The sequence below is a fragment of the Protopterus annectens genome, chromosome 2.part1 (assembly GCF_019279795.1).
Source record: "Protopterus annectens isolate FY-2018-M chromosome 2.part1, PAN1.0, whole genome shotgun sequence".
Classification (NCBI taxonomy): domain Eukaryota; kingdom Metazoa; phylum Chordata; order Ceratodontiformes; family Protopteridae; genus Protopterus; species Protopterus annectens.
In genome coordinates, this window is record NC_056729.1 from 269,786,253 (window position 1) to 269,807,391 (window position 21,139).

Consider the following 21,139-nt stretch of genomic DNA (forward strand, 5'->3'; position numbering starts at 1 on the left):
AAGTGCAAGCTTTCCTCCCAAGGGGGCTGCCAAGAGAGAGCTGTTTGGCAGCTGTAATGGGAAGTCATTGGGGCTGCTTCTTATATGGTTGGGGCCTGTCTTCCCCTTCTTTCTGGCCTGGTGCACTCCATTGTCGAGGCCTGTAAGGACCTTGTGGTTGACCTCTACCTCTCGGACGTATGTATCTGCCTCTTTGAGGTCTGTCTGTAGCCGGAAAGGACCAGTTTTTTGTTGGCCAATTTCTGCTAAATCTTGGTGGCTGAACCTGTAAGAAATCTTTTACCGTTTGCATAGATTTTGCCTTATCCTTCATTTTCTTTAATACCTCGTCTGCCTTAACTCCAAATAACACATTCTGCTTTAAAGGTGTATCCAATAATTTTGCTTTAACATGATCTGGTAACGTATGTTCTTTTAACCAAGCATGCCTTCTAATGACAGAGCCTGCAACTGCTGCTCTACAGGAGGCCTCTAAAGAATCAAAACCACATTAAAAAGTATGCTTTCCTACTTGTTCAGCTGCATGCAATAAATCCTGCATTTCTTTAAAATTAGGAGGATCAGAGTCTGGAAGCATTTTTTGTTTTAACTGAGACATCAAAAATTGCTGATATTTTAGCATGTGAAACTGGCAATTTAAGGCTCTCATTGCTAAGGTTGCAGACATATATACTTTCTTTCCCCATCTGTCTAATGCTCTGGAATCTCTGTCAGAGGGAACTAGGTTTTTTTGCTGATGAGGCCTTAATCCCTTTGGGTCCCTGAGAAATAGTTTCAGGGTCAGCAACAGGGCTTTTAAACAGAAATTTGTGAGAGTCAGGGACTCTGTAATATCTATCGGGTTTAACAGGGGCTGGAGGTAAGGAGTCAGGGTTTGAGCTGGATTCAGTGTAGACATCATCCACAATATCTAACACTGGCAGAATAGCAAGGGGTCTGTGTTGAGGCAATAAAAGGAAGACTCTGAGCCTTTTCTTGGATTCTGAATAATCCTGGCCTTCCCAATGGAAATGCTTCCTCATGGTGTGTAATGTCTCCCCAAAGGAGTAGTCCTCAGGCGATGAGGCTGATGGACTTGATTCCTCAGCATCAGAATCCTCATAAGGGGGTAAGGAATACCCTAGGTCTGAGGATGAATCTGAAGAAATTGACACCTGGTCGGAAGATTCATAGTCTGCATCCTGTCTGGGCCTTTTATCAGGAGGGGGATGGGACCCCCTGATCAGGGTGATTAGGTCTTCAGCCATTTTGAGCATTTGTTTCTTAGGCATGGACGCCTGTCCTGGAGAATGCTGAATCTGTTTCTTTGTTTTTAAGGGGGGGGGGGCTTAGTAAAGGGTTTAATGGTTAACTGGGTAGGTCTGAAGACACCCTCTGAGGCTGTGGATTGCTCAGCTACTTCGCTTTCCTCAGATGGGTTAGTTTCAGTAGGCTGAAAACATGTAGCGTCCGAAGGCCCAGCCAGCTCCACATGGGAGTCGATTGCAGTCTGTGGTTCTGTGGAAGCGGTAGTCAGGGGCTGTGTAGGTGCCTCGCTGAAAACCGGAGAACCGGCGACCGACCTAGAAGAGGCCTCGTCGTCAGTTTTGGGCCTCGGATGCCTGTCTTTGTGCTTTTTATGCAATCCTGTCGTCGGGAGTTCCGACGGCATGGTGTAATTGGTGTAATTGAATTTTCTGCCAAAATAATGTCGGGCAAAAGCAAACCGACGTTTAATAGTGCGCTTGTTAAACCTAGCACAAAATAGACAACCAGTGACGTCGTGGTCTGGGCCTAGGCATGGAATACAATAGGAGTGGAAATCCTTATGAGGTATTTGCTTCCCACATGAAATACAGTTATTAACTTTTACTGACATCGGTCTGAGGCAAGAAAACGTTTCCTCAATGGGGTACTTAGCTTTGTAGAAGACTTCGGTTCTGGATTCGGAATGAAAATCTCAGGAGTCGGCCGACCGGCACTTGCGAACTGCTTCTGCTTCGGGCACCGCACAACAAGAAAGACTGAAGAAAACGGTGACGGCTGCATCTTATATACCCCTGTCGCACTGACGTCAGGGAGGAGTCGACAGTAACAGACACCGGACCAAGACTTTGGAATTCAGGCCGACTGGGGAACCACCTGACGGCAGGATAACCTAAGTGTAATGACTGCAGCAGTGTAACACGATGAACATCAGATGATTCACTGAAAGAATTAGTTGAACATCCTGATTTTGTTTTTAAGAGAAATAAAAATCTAAAGCAGATTTTATATGTGATAAACAACCTAAAGAGAGAAATAGATTTACTAAGATTGGGACATTTCCATGTCTAAGGTGTAAGGCCTGCACATCCATCAGTAGGGAAACCCACTTTATACACCCCCTTACTGGTAAACAGTATGGACCTAACACCGTGGTCACCTGTTTATCCACAGATATTGTGTATATAGCCACCTGCACCTGCTGTCCCTCATTTTATGGGAGAACTAATTGCAGGTTGAAGGATAGAATTTTGAGACATCTGTCAGCTATCAGACTTAAGGACAAAAGAAATGCTCTTTCAGTACACGTAGAGAAATATCCAGGGCATCTATTTCTATTCCAAGCATTACAGAAAACAACTAAGGATAGCAGGAACAACGAGGTCTCTGGTTATACAGAGTATTGTGAAACCAGATGGATCATAGAACTTGGGGCACATAGATATCCAGAACTCAATGGTGTGGTGTCTTTAAAACCTGTTTTGAATAGACATAGACCTTACATTCCTAAGTATTAATTGTTTTATTTATGGTCTCTTTTGATTGGAGCAATTCAGTTTAAAAAGAATTGTATGTTGTTTGTTATTGTATGTCTGAGGAAGGGTTCGAGTACCTGAAAGCGCTAACATTCTCTGTGTTATATTAAATAATTTTTATTAATTTTACTGCCTGGTGGTCTGTGGGTCTTTTTTCACGATTTCTGTCTCTTTGGTTGGACTACAGACCTTCATCACCTGTCATCTTTTGGATTTATTTTCAAACGCAAGAAACAGAAGATACTTATTGGATGGACAGTCAAGAAATATAACTGAAGTCCTCACAACATCCAGCACCCATCCTGTGATGAGTGACATTTCTGCTGGACCCTCTTCAGGACATAATCAACTATTGCCATCTTCACAGAGTTGATGTAGTCCTCAAACTTCAAGTTTATCTACTAGTAGCCAGTTTTGTAATACTTGACACTGTACTCCTTTTTCTATGCATGACGGATGGTAACCGTGCTGACAAGGCTCATGACCTGATGATAATAGGGCCACTTACAGAGATTCATTATGTTAAGCAGTGAAAGTGGTACATTTTCCATGATGAACATTAGGACACAGATACAAAACATGCAACCTGCAGAAAAGAACTAAAAGCTGGATTGGCTAAACAGTCTCAATGGCCAATGCACGACTCCACAGTATGTACCGAAACAGGATGCTCATTACTCAAGTGTTAGAGACGTGGCAAAAAATGTAGTAAAGCTAAACAGAAAAGAAAATTGCAAACGTTAACTGCTGAAGAAAGCACACAAAATTGGACATGCTGAAGACTCACTCCTATGAGAATGTTGAAAAGGCAATTTATACATACTGACAAACTGCTGTGAGAATGATCAAATCTACCTACAAGGATTAACTAATGGCAATCAGGATGAAAAAGTCAAGACACAAGACTATACCACAGAAATAAAGCAAGCGACTAGTTCTGGAAATTAAATAGATTTGGTGTAATAACGATGCAGCAACTTGTGTAAACACAAAGTAATAAAGCCATATATAACCTCTTAGGAGGTATAATCTTTCAAAACATCAGGTGGTACAACATTCTGAATTTGATAAACATCTTGTTACAATACCCCCCACACACACTTTTAGCTTCAGAACACCTACGTCAACATTTAACCTTATGTACACAGAAAAGGAGGAAAGCAAAACTTACTCTTGCTCGTGTATTTTTGTCATTTTCATTCTTTCAAGGTCTGCTTTAACAAGCTGGTTTTTCAGATTAGTAATCTCTTCTTCATAGGGTTTTGCCCCTTCAGTCACTTTAGCCTAAATCATTAGAAACAAACCATCTTAAGCAATGCAACCACCAATTTCATTAGCTACCATTTTAATGCAATGGTGTGTGTGTGTGTGTGTGTGTGTGTGTGTGTGTGTGTGTGTGTGTGTGTGTGCGTGTGTGTGTGCATGTCTGTGAGAGAGACTAACAGTGAGTGTTAAGAAATTTAAGAGTAAAAATCAATAAACAAGTTGGAAAGCCATAGAAAAAACAATTATAACAGTTGAGTAAAATTACTGATTTATTTTTTTTCTTCTAAATGGTAGTTTCTAAGCAGGGAGAAAGTGCTGCTATGAACCCTAACAGAGGTTTGAGAAGGGGGATCACTACTATGGTACAAAATCCTTATCCATAGCAAACTGGAGAAGGCAGATATACAACAAAAACTTCTGCTACACCATCAGAAATAAACAAACAATAAAGCTTCCTGGAGAAATAAAGGCACTTGTCACAGGAAAATAAATATTTGAGTGGTTTCTTTCTTAAATCACAGACTTTATCAGAACAATGAATTCACTCAAGCGACAGGACTTCACTTACTGACACCCGCCCTTAACTAAATGTCTTAAAGATCTCAATTTTAAATGATTTTTATACAAATTTGGTCATTTAACCCATCTAAAATACAAGTCTTCAACTTTGGTTGTCAGCAGTGTTCTTTTTTTTCTAAATGGTATGAAAATAGTACAGTTGTGTACACTTACCATAAATATAGATGTTCAAGTGTATTCACTGTTGCAGTCGTCACATTTGGGTTATCTGCCTGCAGGTAAGCCCTCAGTCGGCCCAAATACCAGAGTCTTGGGATTTCTGCTTTGGATGCTGTCGCCTCTTCCATGACGTCAGATTGTCAGGGGTATAAAACATGCAGCCGACACCATTACATCAGTTTTTTCTTGCCCCAGATGTCAGGAGCCCCCAAAATAGGAAGCAATTACATGGTGTGGAACACCTCCAATAAAAAGTAAATACCATTGCCATAAGATATGGCCAAAAAAGAGGATAGGTCGAAAGTATAGAAAAGTCAGGGGGCTGGTGGGATGCTAACCAGGACTGCAACAGTGAATACACTCGAACATCTATATTTATGATAAGTGTACACTACTGTACTATGTTCTTCGTGTTTCACTGTTGCAGTCATCACACTTGGGTTGAGTCCCAAAGCTGAGGAAGGGTGGAGGCAGTTAAGAGGCGTTAGGGCTGGCTAGCAGGCCTTGCCAGACTGCTGTAGCAAATCCAGCTCTAGATTTAGAAAAGATATGCAAGTGGTAATGCTTGGTGAAGGTGTGTACAGAACTCCAGGTTACAGCTTCCAGGATATCCCTGGTAGGGACTCCTCTGAGAAATGCTGTAGAGGTTGAGGCAGCCCTAGTGGAATGGGTTCTGATTCCCTGTGGGGTAGGTTTTCCATGGTGTTTGTAGCAGAAATGGACGTAGTGTGCTATCCATTTGGAGATGGTTTGCTTTGAAATGGCCTTGCCCTCTGCGCCCCTGTAGCAAAGCTGACTAGTAGCTGGTCAGATTTTCTGAAAGGTTTAGTCCTGTCAAGGTAGAACCTAAGTTACCTGTGCACATCCAAGGAGTACAGGATCCTTTCCCCTTTATTCTCAGGATTAGGGAAAAGGATTGGTAAATGGATGGATTGGTTTAATGCCACAATGGATACCACCTTGGGGGAGCGTGAGCTTCTCTAGTACAAAGTTAAAGTCCCAGGCTGGAGTGGGAGCTCTTCTTGGGGGTCTTAGATTGTTAGCTCCTCTCAGGAACTGTTTGACCAGAGGGTGAGAGAAGAGGGGTGGCTCAGTATTGTAATGAGCTGAGATGGCAGAGGCATGAATCTTAATAGAAGAGAAGGATAGGCCTTTGAGGAGCAGTTCTGCTAGATAATCTAGGATTTGAGGTAAGGTGGGCACGTTGTGTCCTTTCTCTGAGACTGGCTCCAAGAACAGTATCTTGCCCACTTTTCTGAATAAGATTTCTTAGTACTAGGCCTCCTGGCTTCAAGGATGACATCCAGCACCTGTTTGCTGAGGGTTGCTGATGATGTATTCATGGAATGAGCCATGCTGCTAGGTTCAGGGTTTGCAGCTGAGGGTGCAAAATCTGCCCACCTGCTGGGACAGCAGGGAAGGGGGTCTGATGCAAGTGCCAGGGTGGCACTGCTGTCAGACTGTGTAAAAGTGGGTACGAGTGCTGGCGTGGCCAGTCTGGTGCAATCAGGATTGTCCTTGGCTGGTCCTGTTTGATCTTGAGTAGTACTTTTGAGAGGAGGGGCAGAGGGGGAAAGGCATCGATTGAGAGGTTTTCCCATGTAAAGGATAGGGCATCCACTTTCCATGTTTGGCTGTGGGGAGTTTTGGTGCAAAATTTGCTCAATTGATGGTACTGGGGGGAAGCAAAGAGGTCCACCTCTGGTGTCCCCCACCTGTGGATTAGAAGCTTGAATGAGGTGGATTCCAGTTTCCACTCGTACGGGTCCATTAGAATTCTGCTTAAGTCGTCTGCCAGTGAATTTTGTTTGCCTAGCAGGAAAGGAGCTTGCAGGTGCACCTGATTGCTCAAGGCTGTGTTCCACAGACCCATGGCTAACCTGCAGAGTGTGTAGGAATGAGCCCCCCCCCCACTGCTTGTTTATGTACCACATAACTGTGGTGCTGTCTGTCTTTATCAAGAGTTGTCCCGGAAGGATAAGGTACTTAAAGGCTGTCAGTGCATTATGTACAGCTATCATTTCTTTTGAGTGATATGCAGGTGCATTTGTCTTGGGCTCCATTTGCCTTGAATGCATTTGCCTTCCATGTGAGCTCACCATGCATAGTCTGATGAGTCTCTTGTCAGGGATTGGGTGGCGGGGGTTTGAGTGAAAGGGAGTCCCTCATTGTGGTAGCAGGCCTCTGTCCATCAAAGCAACGACTGATGGTAATCACTGTTGCCAGGTCCTGAGAATGTTGACACCAGAGACTTTTTAAGTACCACTGAAGTTTCCTCATATGCAGTCTTGCATATGGAATTAGTAGAATGCAAGATGCCATGAACCCTAGGGCTTGCAGTATTTTTCTTGCAGATAGCTGAGTTTGGGTGGCCAGTAGTTTGTCAAACTGTTTTTTCTGGAGTGAGGAATGCCATCTGGGAAGTTGTGTTCTAGCTTGCTCCCAGGAATACAGTTTTTTGGCTGGGTACCAGATGTGATTTCTTTTCGTTGATGGTATACGCCAGAGAAGTTAGGAGTCTCCTTACAAATGTCAGGTGCTGAAGTAGCAATTCCTGACTGTCCATTTGAATCAGGCAATCATCCAAGTATAGGTAAATTTGAATTTTTCTCTGCCTGCAGTATGCAATGGCTGGAGTCAGGGATTTTGTGAATACCCTGGGAGCAGTAGATAATCCAAAGGGAAGTGCAGAGACCTGATAGTGCATAGAGCCTGCCCTGAAACAGATATTTTCAGCAAGATTTCCTTATGGGGATGTGCAGATAAGCTTCCTTTAAGTCTAGGGTGACCAGCCAGGAGTCCTTGGCTAGCATAGGAAGCAGCTGTTGGAGATTAAGCATTTTGAAATTTGGTACCACCAGAAAGGTGTTGAGAATTGACAGATCCAGGATAGGGCGGCCAAGAGTTTTCTTTTCTGGGTACCAGAAACAGTCTGGAGTAGTAACCCTGTCCCCTTTGCTCTGTTGGAACAGGTTGAATAGCCCTGATACTGAAGAGAAAGTACTTGCTTTTGGGCCTCTGCCCACTGGTTTGGGGGGAGGTATGGCCATCCGCTTGGGGTTGGCAGTGAGTGGAAGTAGAATCTGTATCTCTGGGATACAATGTTTAAAATATGCTCTGAGCTAGTGCAAAATAGCACAAAATATACTGAACCTACTGATATTGCCAACATCCTGGCAGATAGATTCAGTGCAAACTTCACCCCCCTCTCACCCCCAAAAGGGCCCACAACAATACCGGAAAAGTGTAGTGTCCCGGAAATCACAGATGCACAGGTGAAAACAGCCCTTTCAAAAGCCAAAAGCACAGCGTCAATGGGGCCAGATGGTGTCTCAGGCTGCATCTTGCACAAACTACAGAATGAACTAACCCCCCCCCCCCACCTAAACACACTGTTCAACCTCAGCCTCTCCACAGGCTACGTGCCCATAGAATGGTGCACAGCAACGTTTATTCTGCTCAACAAAGGAGGGGCCACACCTGACCCTGGTAACTATCGCCCCATAAGCCTTGACTAGCCTGGTCTGCAAGGCTATGGAGCGCATCATCATGTAACTCATTAACAAAGACATTGCGAACCTCCAAACACTTGACCTGACCCAGTTCGGCTTTGTTAAGGGCAGATCATGCCAACTAAACCTGGTTGACTTCTTCGAGACAGTCACCAAGGCCATAGATGAGGGGAAGGTTGTTCACACAGTCTACCTTAACCTCGCCAAGGCTTTTGACACCACCCCCCACTCGGGAATTATAGAAGAACTCACAAGCTTGACCATAAACCCCTACGTCACGAGATGGGTTGCCAATTGGCTTACAGACAGAACTCACACGGTAAGAACAGCGGGCTCCTGGTCAGACTCTAAACCAGTCACAAGTGGTGTCTCACAAGGCTTGGTCCTGGGACCCCTACTGTTCAGCATATACTTCTCAGAAGTACAGGAAAACACAGCAGGACTCGCCACAACAATAAATAGAACATGCTGGAGGGATAGATTCCTGTCACAGAGACTCCCCATGCTTTGGAACAAAATTCCTAACTACATTAGGCAGAGCCCTTCACTAACACTCTTCAAGAGAAACCTTGACGAGTGGATGGGCAACAGAAAATACACACCTGGGATCACTTCATTAGCTCTTCTTGACAAAGGCTCAGTTAATTAATCAATGGAGCGGTGACAGCTGACATACTCTGGCTAGGCTTATAAATGCCCTCAGCCAGATAGCCTAGTACCTACCTATGAACTTAAGACCCATCTGTCCTGGGTAATGTACTTCCAGATTTTTGCATGCAGGGCAAGTTTTCCTCCTAGGGGTGCAAGTACTTGGGCATGGCTGGGAAGGATGAAGGACAAGTCATTGTTAACTTTTTCCATAAGATGGTGGCTTACCACTCCCCGTTTTTGAGGTGGGAGAATTCCATTGTTTAGATCTGTGCATACCATGAGACTGTAGTCTTGGTGGTCTGCTGCCCCTGGGTTTGGACTGAGAAGGTCTAGGAGGGACTGGAAAGGACCAGTTTTTTGAAGCCCAATGCCTACTGAATCTAGGTGGCTGTACCTGTAGGAAATCAGTTTGCATAGATTTAGCTTTTTCCTCCATCTTTTTAAGAACAACTTCTGCTTTAGTGCCAAACAAACGTTCTTGGCTTAATGGAGCATCTAGTAATTTTGCTTTGACATGGTCTGGCAAAATTTGTTCCTTCAGCCAAGCATGCCTTCTAAGAACAGAACAAGTGACATCAGCCCTGCAAGATGCTTCTAAGGCATCAAAACTATACTGCAAAGTATGTTTTCCAACTTGGTTTGCAGAATGCATTAACTCTTGTAAATCTTTATGTTCTGCACAATCAGGAATCAACATTGTTTAATTAGTTCCATAATATGCTGCTGGTATTTCAACATGTGAAACTGGCAATTTAAAGCCCTGATGGCAAGAGTTGCAGAGGTATATACCTTCTTCCCCCATCTGTCAATAGCCCTAGAATCCCTGTCTGAAGGGGTAGGGTTTTAGGCTGTAGTAGCCTTAATACCTTTAGGTCCCTGGGAAATGGTCTCTGGATCCGCAGTGGGATTTTTAAATATACATTTGTGAGAAGTCAGGTACTCTGTAGTGCCTGTCAGGCTTTCTAGGAGCTGGTGGCAAAGTATTATCAGGGGTAAGACTGGATTCCATGAAGACATCTACAATTTTCAGAACAGGGGTATAGCTAGAGGCCAGTGTTGAGGCAAGTTTAAAAATTCCCTGAGTCTCTTTTTGGATTGTGGGTAGTCCTGGCACTCCCAGCGGAAATGCTGAGGGTATGCAGGGTTTCAACAAAAGAAAAGTCCTCTGGGGGAGAGGCAGAGGGAATGAAATCTTCTGCATCTGAATCCTCACAGGTAGATAAGGGAATGCCCTGGTAATCTGAGGGGTCACAGTCATCGGACTCATGAGCTGCAAAATCAGAAGGAAAATCAATTATTTGTCTTTTAGAGGGGGAAGGCTGGCTTCCCCTAATTAAAGTAATAAGGTCTTCAGCCATTCTAAGTATTTGTTTCTGTGGCATGGAAGCTTGAGAATGCGCTTTGGTCGTCGGTTTTCTAGGCATGGTGCAAACTCTGGGCCTGAGAAATTTTGTAGTTTTATTCAGAAACGAAGTAGTCTGTTTAATACTATGACGACCGTGCCCTGGCCCAGCAATCAAGAAGCCTCAATCCTCACCACTAACACCAGGGAGGTAGTCTCCTAGAAGAGGAAAGGATAACCAATACACACGGTAAAGTACAATTTCCCTTAAGTGCACACAGAGATCACAGTCAGTCTGGGGCTGGTTGCTCCCTTGCTCACCAGGTCCCAAATAAGACTCCCCACTGCCACAGCTATAGGGTCCAGGTCTCAGCCTAACTGGGCAAGCTAAAACCTCCAGTACCCTCTCTGTCCAACCATTGCTTCGTACTCCTGCCAAGAAGCTGACACAATACACACACACTTTGAGATAAGTATTTATACAACTTCACAGACACTCCTGGGAAAGGCTGGCACAGATTCTCCAACTGTGCCCCTTTACACAGACTATACAGTAGTGATTACTGCCACCACTCAGTTAATATTATCAGCTACTAAAAGGCCCTTAAAAGGGTGTCCAATTATTACTGTGCAATATTATTATCCAATGGTAATGTGACTATTCAGTCTAAGGCTTATTGGAAGGGCTTAGACAGTAAACTCTATAAATATATAATGTACTTTAAAGCATAATTTATGTCTACATAAATCAGCCACAGGTAGAAGGTTTTCAAAATATTTAATAACAAACAATTAAAACACAAGAAAAAATTACTACACCACAGAGATATCTAAGAGTTCAGAGATCACACAGAAAATTAAAATAATACAGTAGGATAGGTCTGATTTCAAAGAAAAATACCTAATTAATATTTACTAGCTTTAACTATTCATACAAAACATCACAGTGCTAGAAACTTACATGTGAGCATAAGCAGAGTGCTGGTAAGCTGGATATCAAGATCAAAATGCTTTCTAGTCTCTCTCTGAGACAGTTTATAAAACATCATTAACAAACATGTCTCTGGGTCCTCCCCAGATTACATCATTTCTTTGACACTTAACCTGGAGTTCCCAGGCTAATAGAAAAGTACAGTTTTGTACCTACCATAAATGTAGATGTCCGAGAGGTATGCATCTGCAGTCCTAACATATGGGTTGTCCTGCCTCAGGCAGCCCTTCGGTCGGCCGGATTCCAAAGTCTGGGTCTGGCCTCGGCTGATGTCGCACTTCACCCGTCATAGCTGCTGTGAATTGGGTATAAAGGCATCAGCCGACGCCATTTTCCTCAGTGTTTCTTGCCCCAGATGCCAGGTGCCCTCTAGGAAGGCTAAATTTGGATAAATGCAAATGATTCCAAACAGTAGAGAGCAAACAATATAAACATGTATATACATATATACAAACAAATACACCATAATAGATTCCCCCAGCTAGCTACAAGATGGGCAAATACCCTAGGAGTACCACAGAGGGGAAGGAGGGTGGGTAATCCTGACTGCAGATGCATACCTCTTGGACATCTACATTTATGGTAGGTACAAAACTGCACTATGTCCTTCAAAGATGCATCTGCAGTCCTAACATATGGGTAGAATACCATAGCCAAACTGGGGGAGGAGGCACTAAGATGATTATGGTGTAGCTAAGATCCCTTGCAAAATAGCAGCTGCAAAACCTGCTCGGGATCTGGAGTATAAAGGTAGATTATAATGCTTGGCAAATGTATGCACGGAGCTCCAAGTAGCAGCTTCTAAAATGTCTTTGATAGCCACTCCTCGTAGGAAAGCTGTAGTAGTGGCTGTAGCCCTTGTGGAGTGAGGTCTGATGTTTTCTGGAGATGTCTTTCCATGTAAAGAGTAACAAAATCTAATGCAATTTCCTATCCATTTTGAGATTGTCTGTTTTGAAATTGCTCTTCCTTCCATTCCTGTTGCATATGCTACCAGAAGCTGGTCAGTTTTTCTGTTGGTCTTGGTTCTGTCTAGATAGTAGCGCAATTGCCTGTGCACATCCAAGGTATGTAGTAGTCTTTCCCCCCTGTTCTGTGGGTTGGGGAAGAATGTTGGTAGATGGATTGCTTGGTTCAATGATACCCTGGAGACCACTTTTGGCATAAAAGTAGGGTTAGTTCTCAAGGACACTCTATCCTGATGGAAGATAAGGAAGGGCTGTACTGCCATTAATGCCTGTAATTCAGAAACTCTTCTTGCTGAAGTGATTGCAAGCAGGAAAGCAGTTTTCCAAGATAAGAATTGTAATTCTGCTGTTGCTGCTGGTTTGAAAGGGGGAAGTGTTAACTTTTCCAACACAAAGTTAAGGTCCCATGTAGGCAAAGGTGGCTTCCTTGGAGGCTTTACATTTTAATTCCGCTCAGAAACTGCCTGAGTAGAGGATGAGAGAAGACTGGAGGATCCATGTTGTATTCTGCTGAAATTGCTGATGCATGAATCTTAATGGAGGAGTAAGACAGGCCATTGTGGAAAAGTTCTGCTAAGTATTCCAGGATGTTAGCTATGTTTGCTAATGATACATTTTCTCCTTTTGCTGCACTCCAAATGAGGTATCTTTTCCATTTGGCTGAATAAGTCTTCCTTGTGGAGGGTCTGCGAGCCTCCAGGATAATGTTTTTAACCCTCTGAGATAAATCTGGGTTATTTTGCTTTATGTAATATTCCAAGCAGCTAGTTGTAGTGTTTTCAAGTTTGGATGTAGGATCTTGTAGTTGTTCTGTGTTAGCAGTAAAGGAACTAGAGGTAGAGGCCATGCGTGTGTCCGAGACATGCTCCTCAGTACCGGGTACCAATGCTGCCTCGGCCAGTCTGGAGCTATCAGGATGATCCTTGGGTGATCTTCTTTGATCTTCAGTAGCACTTTGTGCATCAAAGGAAGAGGTGGGAATGCATATGCTGTCAGGTTTTCCCAACTGAAGGATAGGGATTCCACCTTCCAAGCAAGTGGGTGGTATCTCCTTGTGCAGAATTTCCTCAATTGTTGGTTGTGTGGGGATGCGAACAGGTCTATTTCTGGTAGTCCCCATTTCTTTGTAATGGTTTTGAAGATGTCCGGATGCAGCATCCATTCGTGGGCATCCGTGGTAGTTCTGCTTAAGATGTCTGCTAGTATATTTTCTTTTCCTGGCACAAATTTGGCCTGGAGTTGAATGTTGAGGTTCAGGGCCACATTCCACAGGTCCATTGCCATCCGGCATAGAGGGTATGAGTGCGTGCCTCCCTGTTTGTTGATATACCACATGACTGTGGTGTTGTCCGTCCTTATCAGCAAATGACCCTGTTGAAAAAAAGGTCTGAATGTCTGAAGTGCCTGTTTCACTGCCAGCATCTCTTTTTGATTTATGTGTAGGTTCAGCTGGTCTTGTGTCCATAGGCCTTGTATACACTTGCCCACCATGTGTGCCCCCCAGCCTAGGTCTGAGGCGTCCGTGGTGATAGTCTGGCTTGGGTGAGATTTGTGGAAAGGCAGTCCTCTGTTCAACTGACAGGCCTGAGCCCACCACAGGAATTCTTGTTTCAGGCATGGTATTATTGGAATCTGGGCTTCTAGACTGTGCTTGTGTTGAGACCATACATTCCTTAGGTACCATTGCAACTTTCTCATATGCAGCCTGGCATGTGGAATCAATATTATGCAGGATGCCATGTAACCCAGGGCTTGCAGGACTTTCCTTGCTGTAAGCTGGTTCTGTGTTGTTAATGCCATGAAATAGAGTGGTAGTTGCTTTTGCTTTTCTGCTGTGAGAAATGCCATCTGATTTGATGTGTCCAGTTCTGCACCCAAGAATGTTATCCTTTGGGATGGTACCAGCCTTGACTTTTTCATGTTGACTGTGTATCCCAGGGCTTGCAGTAGTTGTATAACCTTTTCCAAATCTTTTGTTAATTTGGTCTTGTTGTCCGCTTGTATTAGGCAGTCGTCCAGGTATGGATAAATCTGAATTCCTGAAGCCTGCAATGAGCAATTACTGATGCCAGGCATTTCGTGAATACTCTGGGCACAGTAGATAAGCCAAAGGGCAATGCTGAGAATTGATAATGCTCTGATCCTGCAAGAAATCTGAGGTATCTTCTGCAATCTGGTCGTATAGGGACGTGCAGGTATGCCTCCTTGAGATCTAGAGTCACCAGCCAAGACTCCTTGCCCAGCATGGGAAGAAGTTGCTGTAGGGTCAGCATTTTGAATTTTGGAACAATGAGATATGTGTTCAGAGCGGACAGGTCGAGAATAGGCCTCCATTGGTTTTCTTTTCTTGGTACCAGGAAAAGTCTGGAGTAAAATCCTTGCCCTTGTTCCATAGGAGGTACCTTTTCTATAGCTCTCATCCTTAGTAGATGGTTGATTTGTTCTAGAGCGTTTGTTTTTTGGTTTGGTGGTAGGTTTGGCTTTCCTCTCTTTTGGTAGAGTGTGGAAGTGAAACCTGTAGCCTTTGTCTATTGTCTGTAAAATCCATTTGTCTCCTGTAATGTAATGCCAGTTTACGGAAAATAAGGCTAGCTTTCCGCCTAAGGGTGCTTCCAGTTGTTCCCTGGTAGGCGGTATCAGAGTCAAGTCATTGTGCCTGTCCTGTGGAAGTGGTCGTAGCTGGATCTGTGGCAGTACTTCTCTGGTTGTTAGGCTGCCACTGACGTCCCCTGTAGGCACCTCTGGCTTGACCTCTGCCTCTTGGGCGCCTATTTCTGCGCCTCTGTGCTCTGGAGGTGTCTGGAAAGGACCAATTCTTCGAAGGCCAATTTCTACTAAACCTCGGAGGCTGGACCTGTAAGAAATCCTTGACTGTTTGGACCGATTTTGCTTTTTCTTCCACCTTCTTTAGCACTTGCTGTGCAGGGGAGCCAAACAAACTTTGTTTCTCCATGGGAGCATCTAGAAGCTTTGACTTTACATGGTCTGGTAAGGATTGCTCTTTTAACCATGCATGCCTTCTAATCACTGTTCCAGTCATAGCTGATCTAAAGGAAGCCTCCAGTGCATCATAGCCGCATTTTAAGGAATGATTACTGACCTGCTGAGTGTTATGTACCAAATCCTGAAGGGACTTACGGTCTTATAGGTTCAGGAGAGGACAGTTTTTTTATTTAGCTGGTCTAACAAAAATTCCTGATACTGAATCATGTGGAATTGACAGTTTAAGGCCCTAGCCGAAAGAGTAGCAGAAGTATAAACTTTTTTACCCCATCTCTCTAATGCTCTAGATTCTCTTTCAGAGGGGAGGGGGTTTTTGGCAGAGGCAGCTGCTACAGCTTTGAGGCCCTGTGAAATGGTTTCAGAATCTGCAATAGGAGCCTTATACAAGTGAAAGTGTGTGTCCGGGACCCTGTAATATCTGTCGGGCTTGGCAGGGGCCGGGGGAAGAGAGTCAGGGGCAGTACAAGCATCATTATATGCATCATCAACAACTGTAAGTACTGGAGGAATGGCTAAAGGCCTATGCTGTGGTAAATGTAAAAAGGTCCTTAGCCTTTTCCTTGAATCTGAAAAATCCTGGCCCTGCCATTGAAAATGCTCTCTCATAGCATGTAAGGTTTCCCCAAAAGAAAATTCCTCAGGAGGAGAGGCAGAAGGAATGGAGTCTTCTGCATCAGAATCCTCATAAGGAGAATATGGGCCTTCTGGAGGATCTGAGTTTTCTGAATCATCCGAGGAATAGTCTGTAGAAACAGGATCCGGGGGCTCTGCTCTAGTCCTCTTCTCTGGAGGGGGTTGAGAGGCCCTGTCTGGGTGAGGTTGGGATCCCCTGATCAAAGAATGAGATCCTCAGCCAGGCTGAGCATTTGGCAACTAAAGGTAGGCCTGTGTGAGGGGGTTTTAGCAGGTAAGGCCTTAGAAGATTTAGCTGCTTTAGCCCTAGAAAAAGCCTTGATAGACATAGATGCAGGGGGCCTAGCAGCTCCACGTGCAGGAGTAGATATGTCTAAAGGAATAGTATCTGATAAATCCTGGGTGGCTGCTACAGCAGGGGTTATTTCAGTAGCAGATTCAGCCATGCTGTGTGAGGCCTCGGCTATCGGAGGCATGCTTTCGGCCGAAGGAAGAACCGAGGACTCGGTTTCAGCCGAAACAGAGACACTCGCGGTTGGCTTAACCGTGGTTTCGGCCGAAACCGCGGGCCGCGAGTGTCGGTCCTTTTCCTTACGCTTTTTAGCTAATTGTGAAGTCGGAGTCTCCGACGGCATTTTGTAAGCAAAAGCGGGACCAAAAAACTCCTCTGCAAACTCCGACCGACGTCTAAGTGTCCGTCGGTTGAAGGAAGCACAGGCTAGACAAGCTGATACGTCGTGGTCTGGGCCTAAGCAAGGAAGGCAGTAAGAGTGGAAATCCTTATGAGGTATTTGTTTCCCACAAGTTAAACAATTATTTACTTTTTCTGACATCGGCTGAGGCAAGAAAGAGTCCCCAACGGGGTACTTAGCTTTAGAAGTCTTCGGTAGTAGAAATCTCTGGATCTGACCGACCGGCACTTGCGAACAGCTTCTGCTTGGGCACCGCGGCAAGAAAGACTGAGGAAAATGGCGTCGGCTGATGCCTTTATACCCAATTCACAGCAGCTATGACGTCGGGTGAAGTGCGACATCAGCCGAGGCCAGACCCAGACTTTGGAATCCGGCCGACCGAAGGGCTGCCTGAGGCAGGACAACCCATATGTTAGGACTGCAGATGCATCCTTGAAGGACATCTGCATTATTTAACAAGCTAACACCTGCACAGGAGACTACAACACTAAAAGGCATTTCACATATGCACTCTAGAAATTAGTCCTTAGTTAACACAATAGACAGAATGTCTTCAGCCAGCCTGACCGGAACCAACGTAAAGATCAAAGAATGTCATAAAATCATTTCAATTTCAAAAGACAAATTTGAAAGGCTTGACTTCGTTTATCGTTACAACAAGGGGGCAATGTTGCCACATTGTTGAAGTTTATATTTCACCGTATTCTTTTACACTCAAGAAAACATGCCTGTATTTTACATTTATTTATACGGTTGATAGAATTATATATCAAATTCTATTTGACTAGGCTGGCAGCCTTCGCCCATCTCTCCCCAATAGTCACAAATACAAACATCGGAAGGTCTGAATACACCCTCAGAAGCCAGTGCCTGCACAGCAGCTCCGGACCCATCCAAGGTAGAGACATCTGCAGGTTCCATAGTCGAAGAACCATCTCGTGGAATACTAGACACTGAATGGGTCTCAGTAGAGGCCTGTGAATCTGTAGAAGCAGGTATCAGGGGCTGCGAAAGCACCTCACTGAGTACCGGCGGACTGGCGATAAGCTTAACAGAAGCGTCATTGGCAGTTTTGGACCTATGCGGTCTGTCTCTGTCTTTATCCTTACGTTTTTTTGGAAGATCGGTAGTCGGATGGCTTATCAAAGCCATTTTGGAATAGGGAGAACGAGAGCAAAAGAATTTAGCGACAAAGATAGCCCGACGACGAATAGTTTGGGCATTGAACAGGGCACAAAATCAATAGCGAGGAACGCCATGGTCTGGGTCTAAACAGGTGACGCAAAGAATGAAAATCTCTTTGAGGGATTTGCTTTCCACAGGCAAGACAATTATTAACTTTTTCTGACATCGGTTAGAGCAAGAAAAAAGGATCCCCAATGGTGTACTTAGCTTTAGAACATTTCAGGTCTGAAACTCGAATAATGAAAATTTCAGGTAGAGGCCGACCGGCACTTGCAAACTGCTTCTGCTTTGGGCTCAGCAAGAAAAGCTGATGTAATGACATCAGCTGCATGTTTTATACCCCTGACGATCTGACGTCATGGAAGAAGTGACAGCATCCGACACAGAAATCCCAGGACTCTGGTATTCGGACCGACTGAGGGCTACCTGCAGGCAGATGACCAAAGTCTGCTGACTGCAACAGTGAAACACAAAGAATATCATTCCACTCTTGGGTTAATATGAACAAGGTCTAAAACTGAAAATACGTTTGTCTGTACAAAATATCACATGTGCTCATGAGTGTGTTTAGTGGTCTGGTAGTGTTCCCCACACAACTACATGTTAAACAGATGGAGAAGTAAACAGGTACTTGTACAGCTGAAATATTCCTTTACTGGAATCACTGCTTCAGTTTGCTACAGTTACATATGAAGCTTCTGAGTTGCATCTGTAATATTAAAAATACTAGTTGTTGAATAAGGAAAGGCTATGGAAGCTACTACTATTATCATCACCTCCAAATAGTTGACTGGGACCTACACTTTAAGGGAGACCATACTTATAGTCGACTGTGGAAGCTTAGCTGAGCTGCTAATATGCAAACCAACCATCAGATGCCAGAATTTATGAAGGGATCATCTGCAAAAATGGAAGGACCAACAGAAGATTGCAGGGAAATGTTCACCATTCCAGGTGTTGGTGACACGTGTCTGACACCAGAAAGAAGTCCGCAAGTGAGTAGGGGCACTGAAACCACTTATACATCATAGCTCACTACAACATCTGCATCCTCAGGCATGCAAATGTCGCCACAAAACCACGGCAGTCAAGAAACCTAGAAGGTAAATAAAATTTTGAACCTGTGCTCCGACTGTGTCTTTGTACAAGGCAACAACATCATAGACCTGCTTCAATGGCAGGAATGACTAACAATGAAGAGAGCCTAACTTTGTACTGAAAGTCACAGTGCAGTAATCGTTCCTAGGCAGCACTCAGGATTTATGCCGGGAAGTTTTTGGATGGGGTTATTAGGAGACAGCCATACTGTAATGGAACACTTCAGGAACCTTCTTCCAAGGTTTCAGCTACCATAGACAATGTCTGGTAACATTGAGGAAAAACAAACAGCAACACTTTATACTGGAAAGAATTTTAAATCAAAACGAACTGGATAAATACCTGCTGTTAATCAAAAATAATGATGCACTAAAAGGCGTGCTACAGTCAAGTAAAACCATCAAGGGCACCCTGTGGAAGCAAAGGTCTGATCCAATGCAGGATGACTATCCAGAGATCCAAAAAAGACAGAAATCATCCATCCCCCTTTAAGACCAGGAAGGGAAGATTTCCTGAATTCTCCTCTGAAACTAGAACCAGTCTTTATAATCCTTTTGAGCAGCAGACTCCATGTCTGTCCCACTGAAATGGTCTAACCCAGTGGTCTCCAACCGTTTTTGCACTGGTATCAATGTAAGACAATTTTCCATGGACCGGCCATCTCGCAGCACGCATAATAAAGTATATATTTATTTATTTGACATTTGTTTAACGAGGAGGCCAGACCCGGGAAGAAAAGCTCCAAAGTACAATAAAAAGGCAGTTGGCAATAATTACCCTCCCCCTCCAAAAGTGTACAATCTCCTTAACAGCATAAAATTGAAAGACTATGGTTGATGCAAGAAAACCTAATGGCAACCTTACTGATTTTATGTTTATAAGAGCAATATTTGAAATCCGTCCCTATTATTTTTGCCTCATATTTTTGGTCTTTTTCTCATAAAATTGTTTTCTGGCAAATCACTGAGGCAGAAATCAGAAAATAATGACAGACAATTCAGTTTCATATTTCATACCCTTCAGAAAATTCATGCTAAAGCAAAAAAATAAGTTATGTACTCACCATAACATTCCATGTTTGTTGTCCATCTCGCCATTCATTCTTACAATGATGGGTTCAGAGCAGATCCTCGGCTCCGACTCGGCCGAATACTTAGCTGAAAGTCTCAAACCTGTCTTGTGGCAAGAAGGTATCCCACAATGCAGTGGTGTAATTCCCCAGATCTTGTTTGCTGCTAATACTGAACGATATGTACACTATATAGATATCTATAAACATATATCCAAGTCCATACTATATGTACTGGAAGGAGAAAGAAGCTGATGCCAAGAACTCCTGAAATAGTAAAAAAATCTACCAGGTCCACAAGGAGTCTTTGGCAGGGGGAAGGAGGGAGGGTTTGTAAGAATGAACGGAGAGATGGACAACAAACATGGAACGTTATGGTGAGTACATAACTTCTTTATGTTATGTTGTCCTATCTCTCCTTCCTTCTTACAATGATGGGACAGCGTCCCTAGCACATTTTCCCTGGGTGGCTCATGGGAGTACACCTTTAAGCACTGTGGAACCAAAGGATGTCCTGTCCCTGGAGGCCAAATCCACTTTGTAATGAATGATAAAAGTATGTGGAGTAGACAAAGTAGCTGCTGCACAAATATCCATGAGAATTCTGGCTTGAAAAGCAGACGATGTAGCCATTTGCTCTGGTGGAATGAGCCTTCACTCTGAAAGGTAAACCATTGTAATTTAAGTTGCAGATGAATGTAATACAATTTGAAAGCCAATTGGAAAGAGTAGTTTTTGAGACTGAGGATCCTTTTATGGATCAGAGAAGGATACAAATAATTGGTCAGATTTTCTAAAGTCGTTGGTCCTATGCAAATAGAATCTGAGTTGTCTATGGAAGTCCAGTTGATGTAATGTGTACTCTGCCTTGTTGCAATGATTAGGAAAGTAACCTGGAAGCTCTATAGATTGGTTTATGTTGTTTGCAGAAAAGACTTTAGGTAGAAAGGGTGGGTTTGTACATAAGATACCCTATACTTATGAAAAATCAAATATGGCGGTTTAATGGAAAGAGCTTACAATTCTGACACCCTTCTAGCAGAAGTTATAGCCACTAGAAACAAGGTCTTCCAGGAAAGGAACTTGAGGTCTGAAGATGAAGAGGGCTCTCAAAGGGAGGTAACATGAAATGAGACAAAACAAAATTTAGATCCCAAGGAGAAAAGGGTTCCTTAAAGGGAGGTCTTAATAAGGAAGCACCTTTTAAAAAG

The 21,139-nt window shown here is 43.8% G+C and overlaps 1 protein-coding gene across 1 annotated transcript in view; it reads right to left on the reverse strand.

The window, feature by feature from the left end:
* Nucleotides 1-21,139, reverse strand: part of CENPE (centromere protein E) — a 3,008,010-nt gene that overhangs the window by 155,690 nt on the left and 2,831,181 nt on the right. Inside the window, exon 48 of the mRNA XM_044063442.1 lies at nt 3,952-4,064. Coding sequence (XP_043919377.1) covers nt 3,952-4,064 — 113 coding nt within the window. The remainder of the gene's footprint in view (nt 1-3,951; nt 4,065-21,139) is intronic.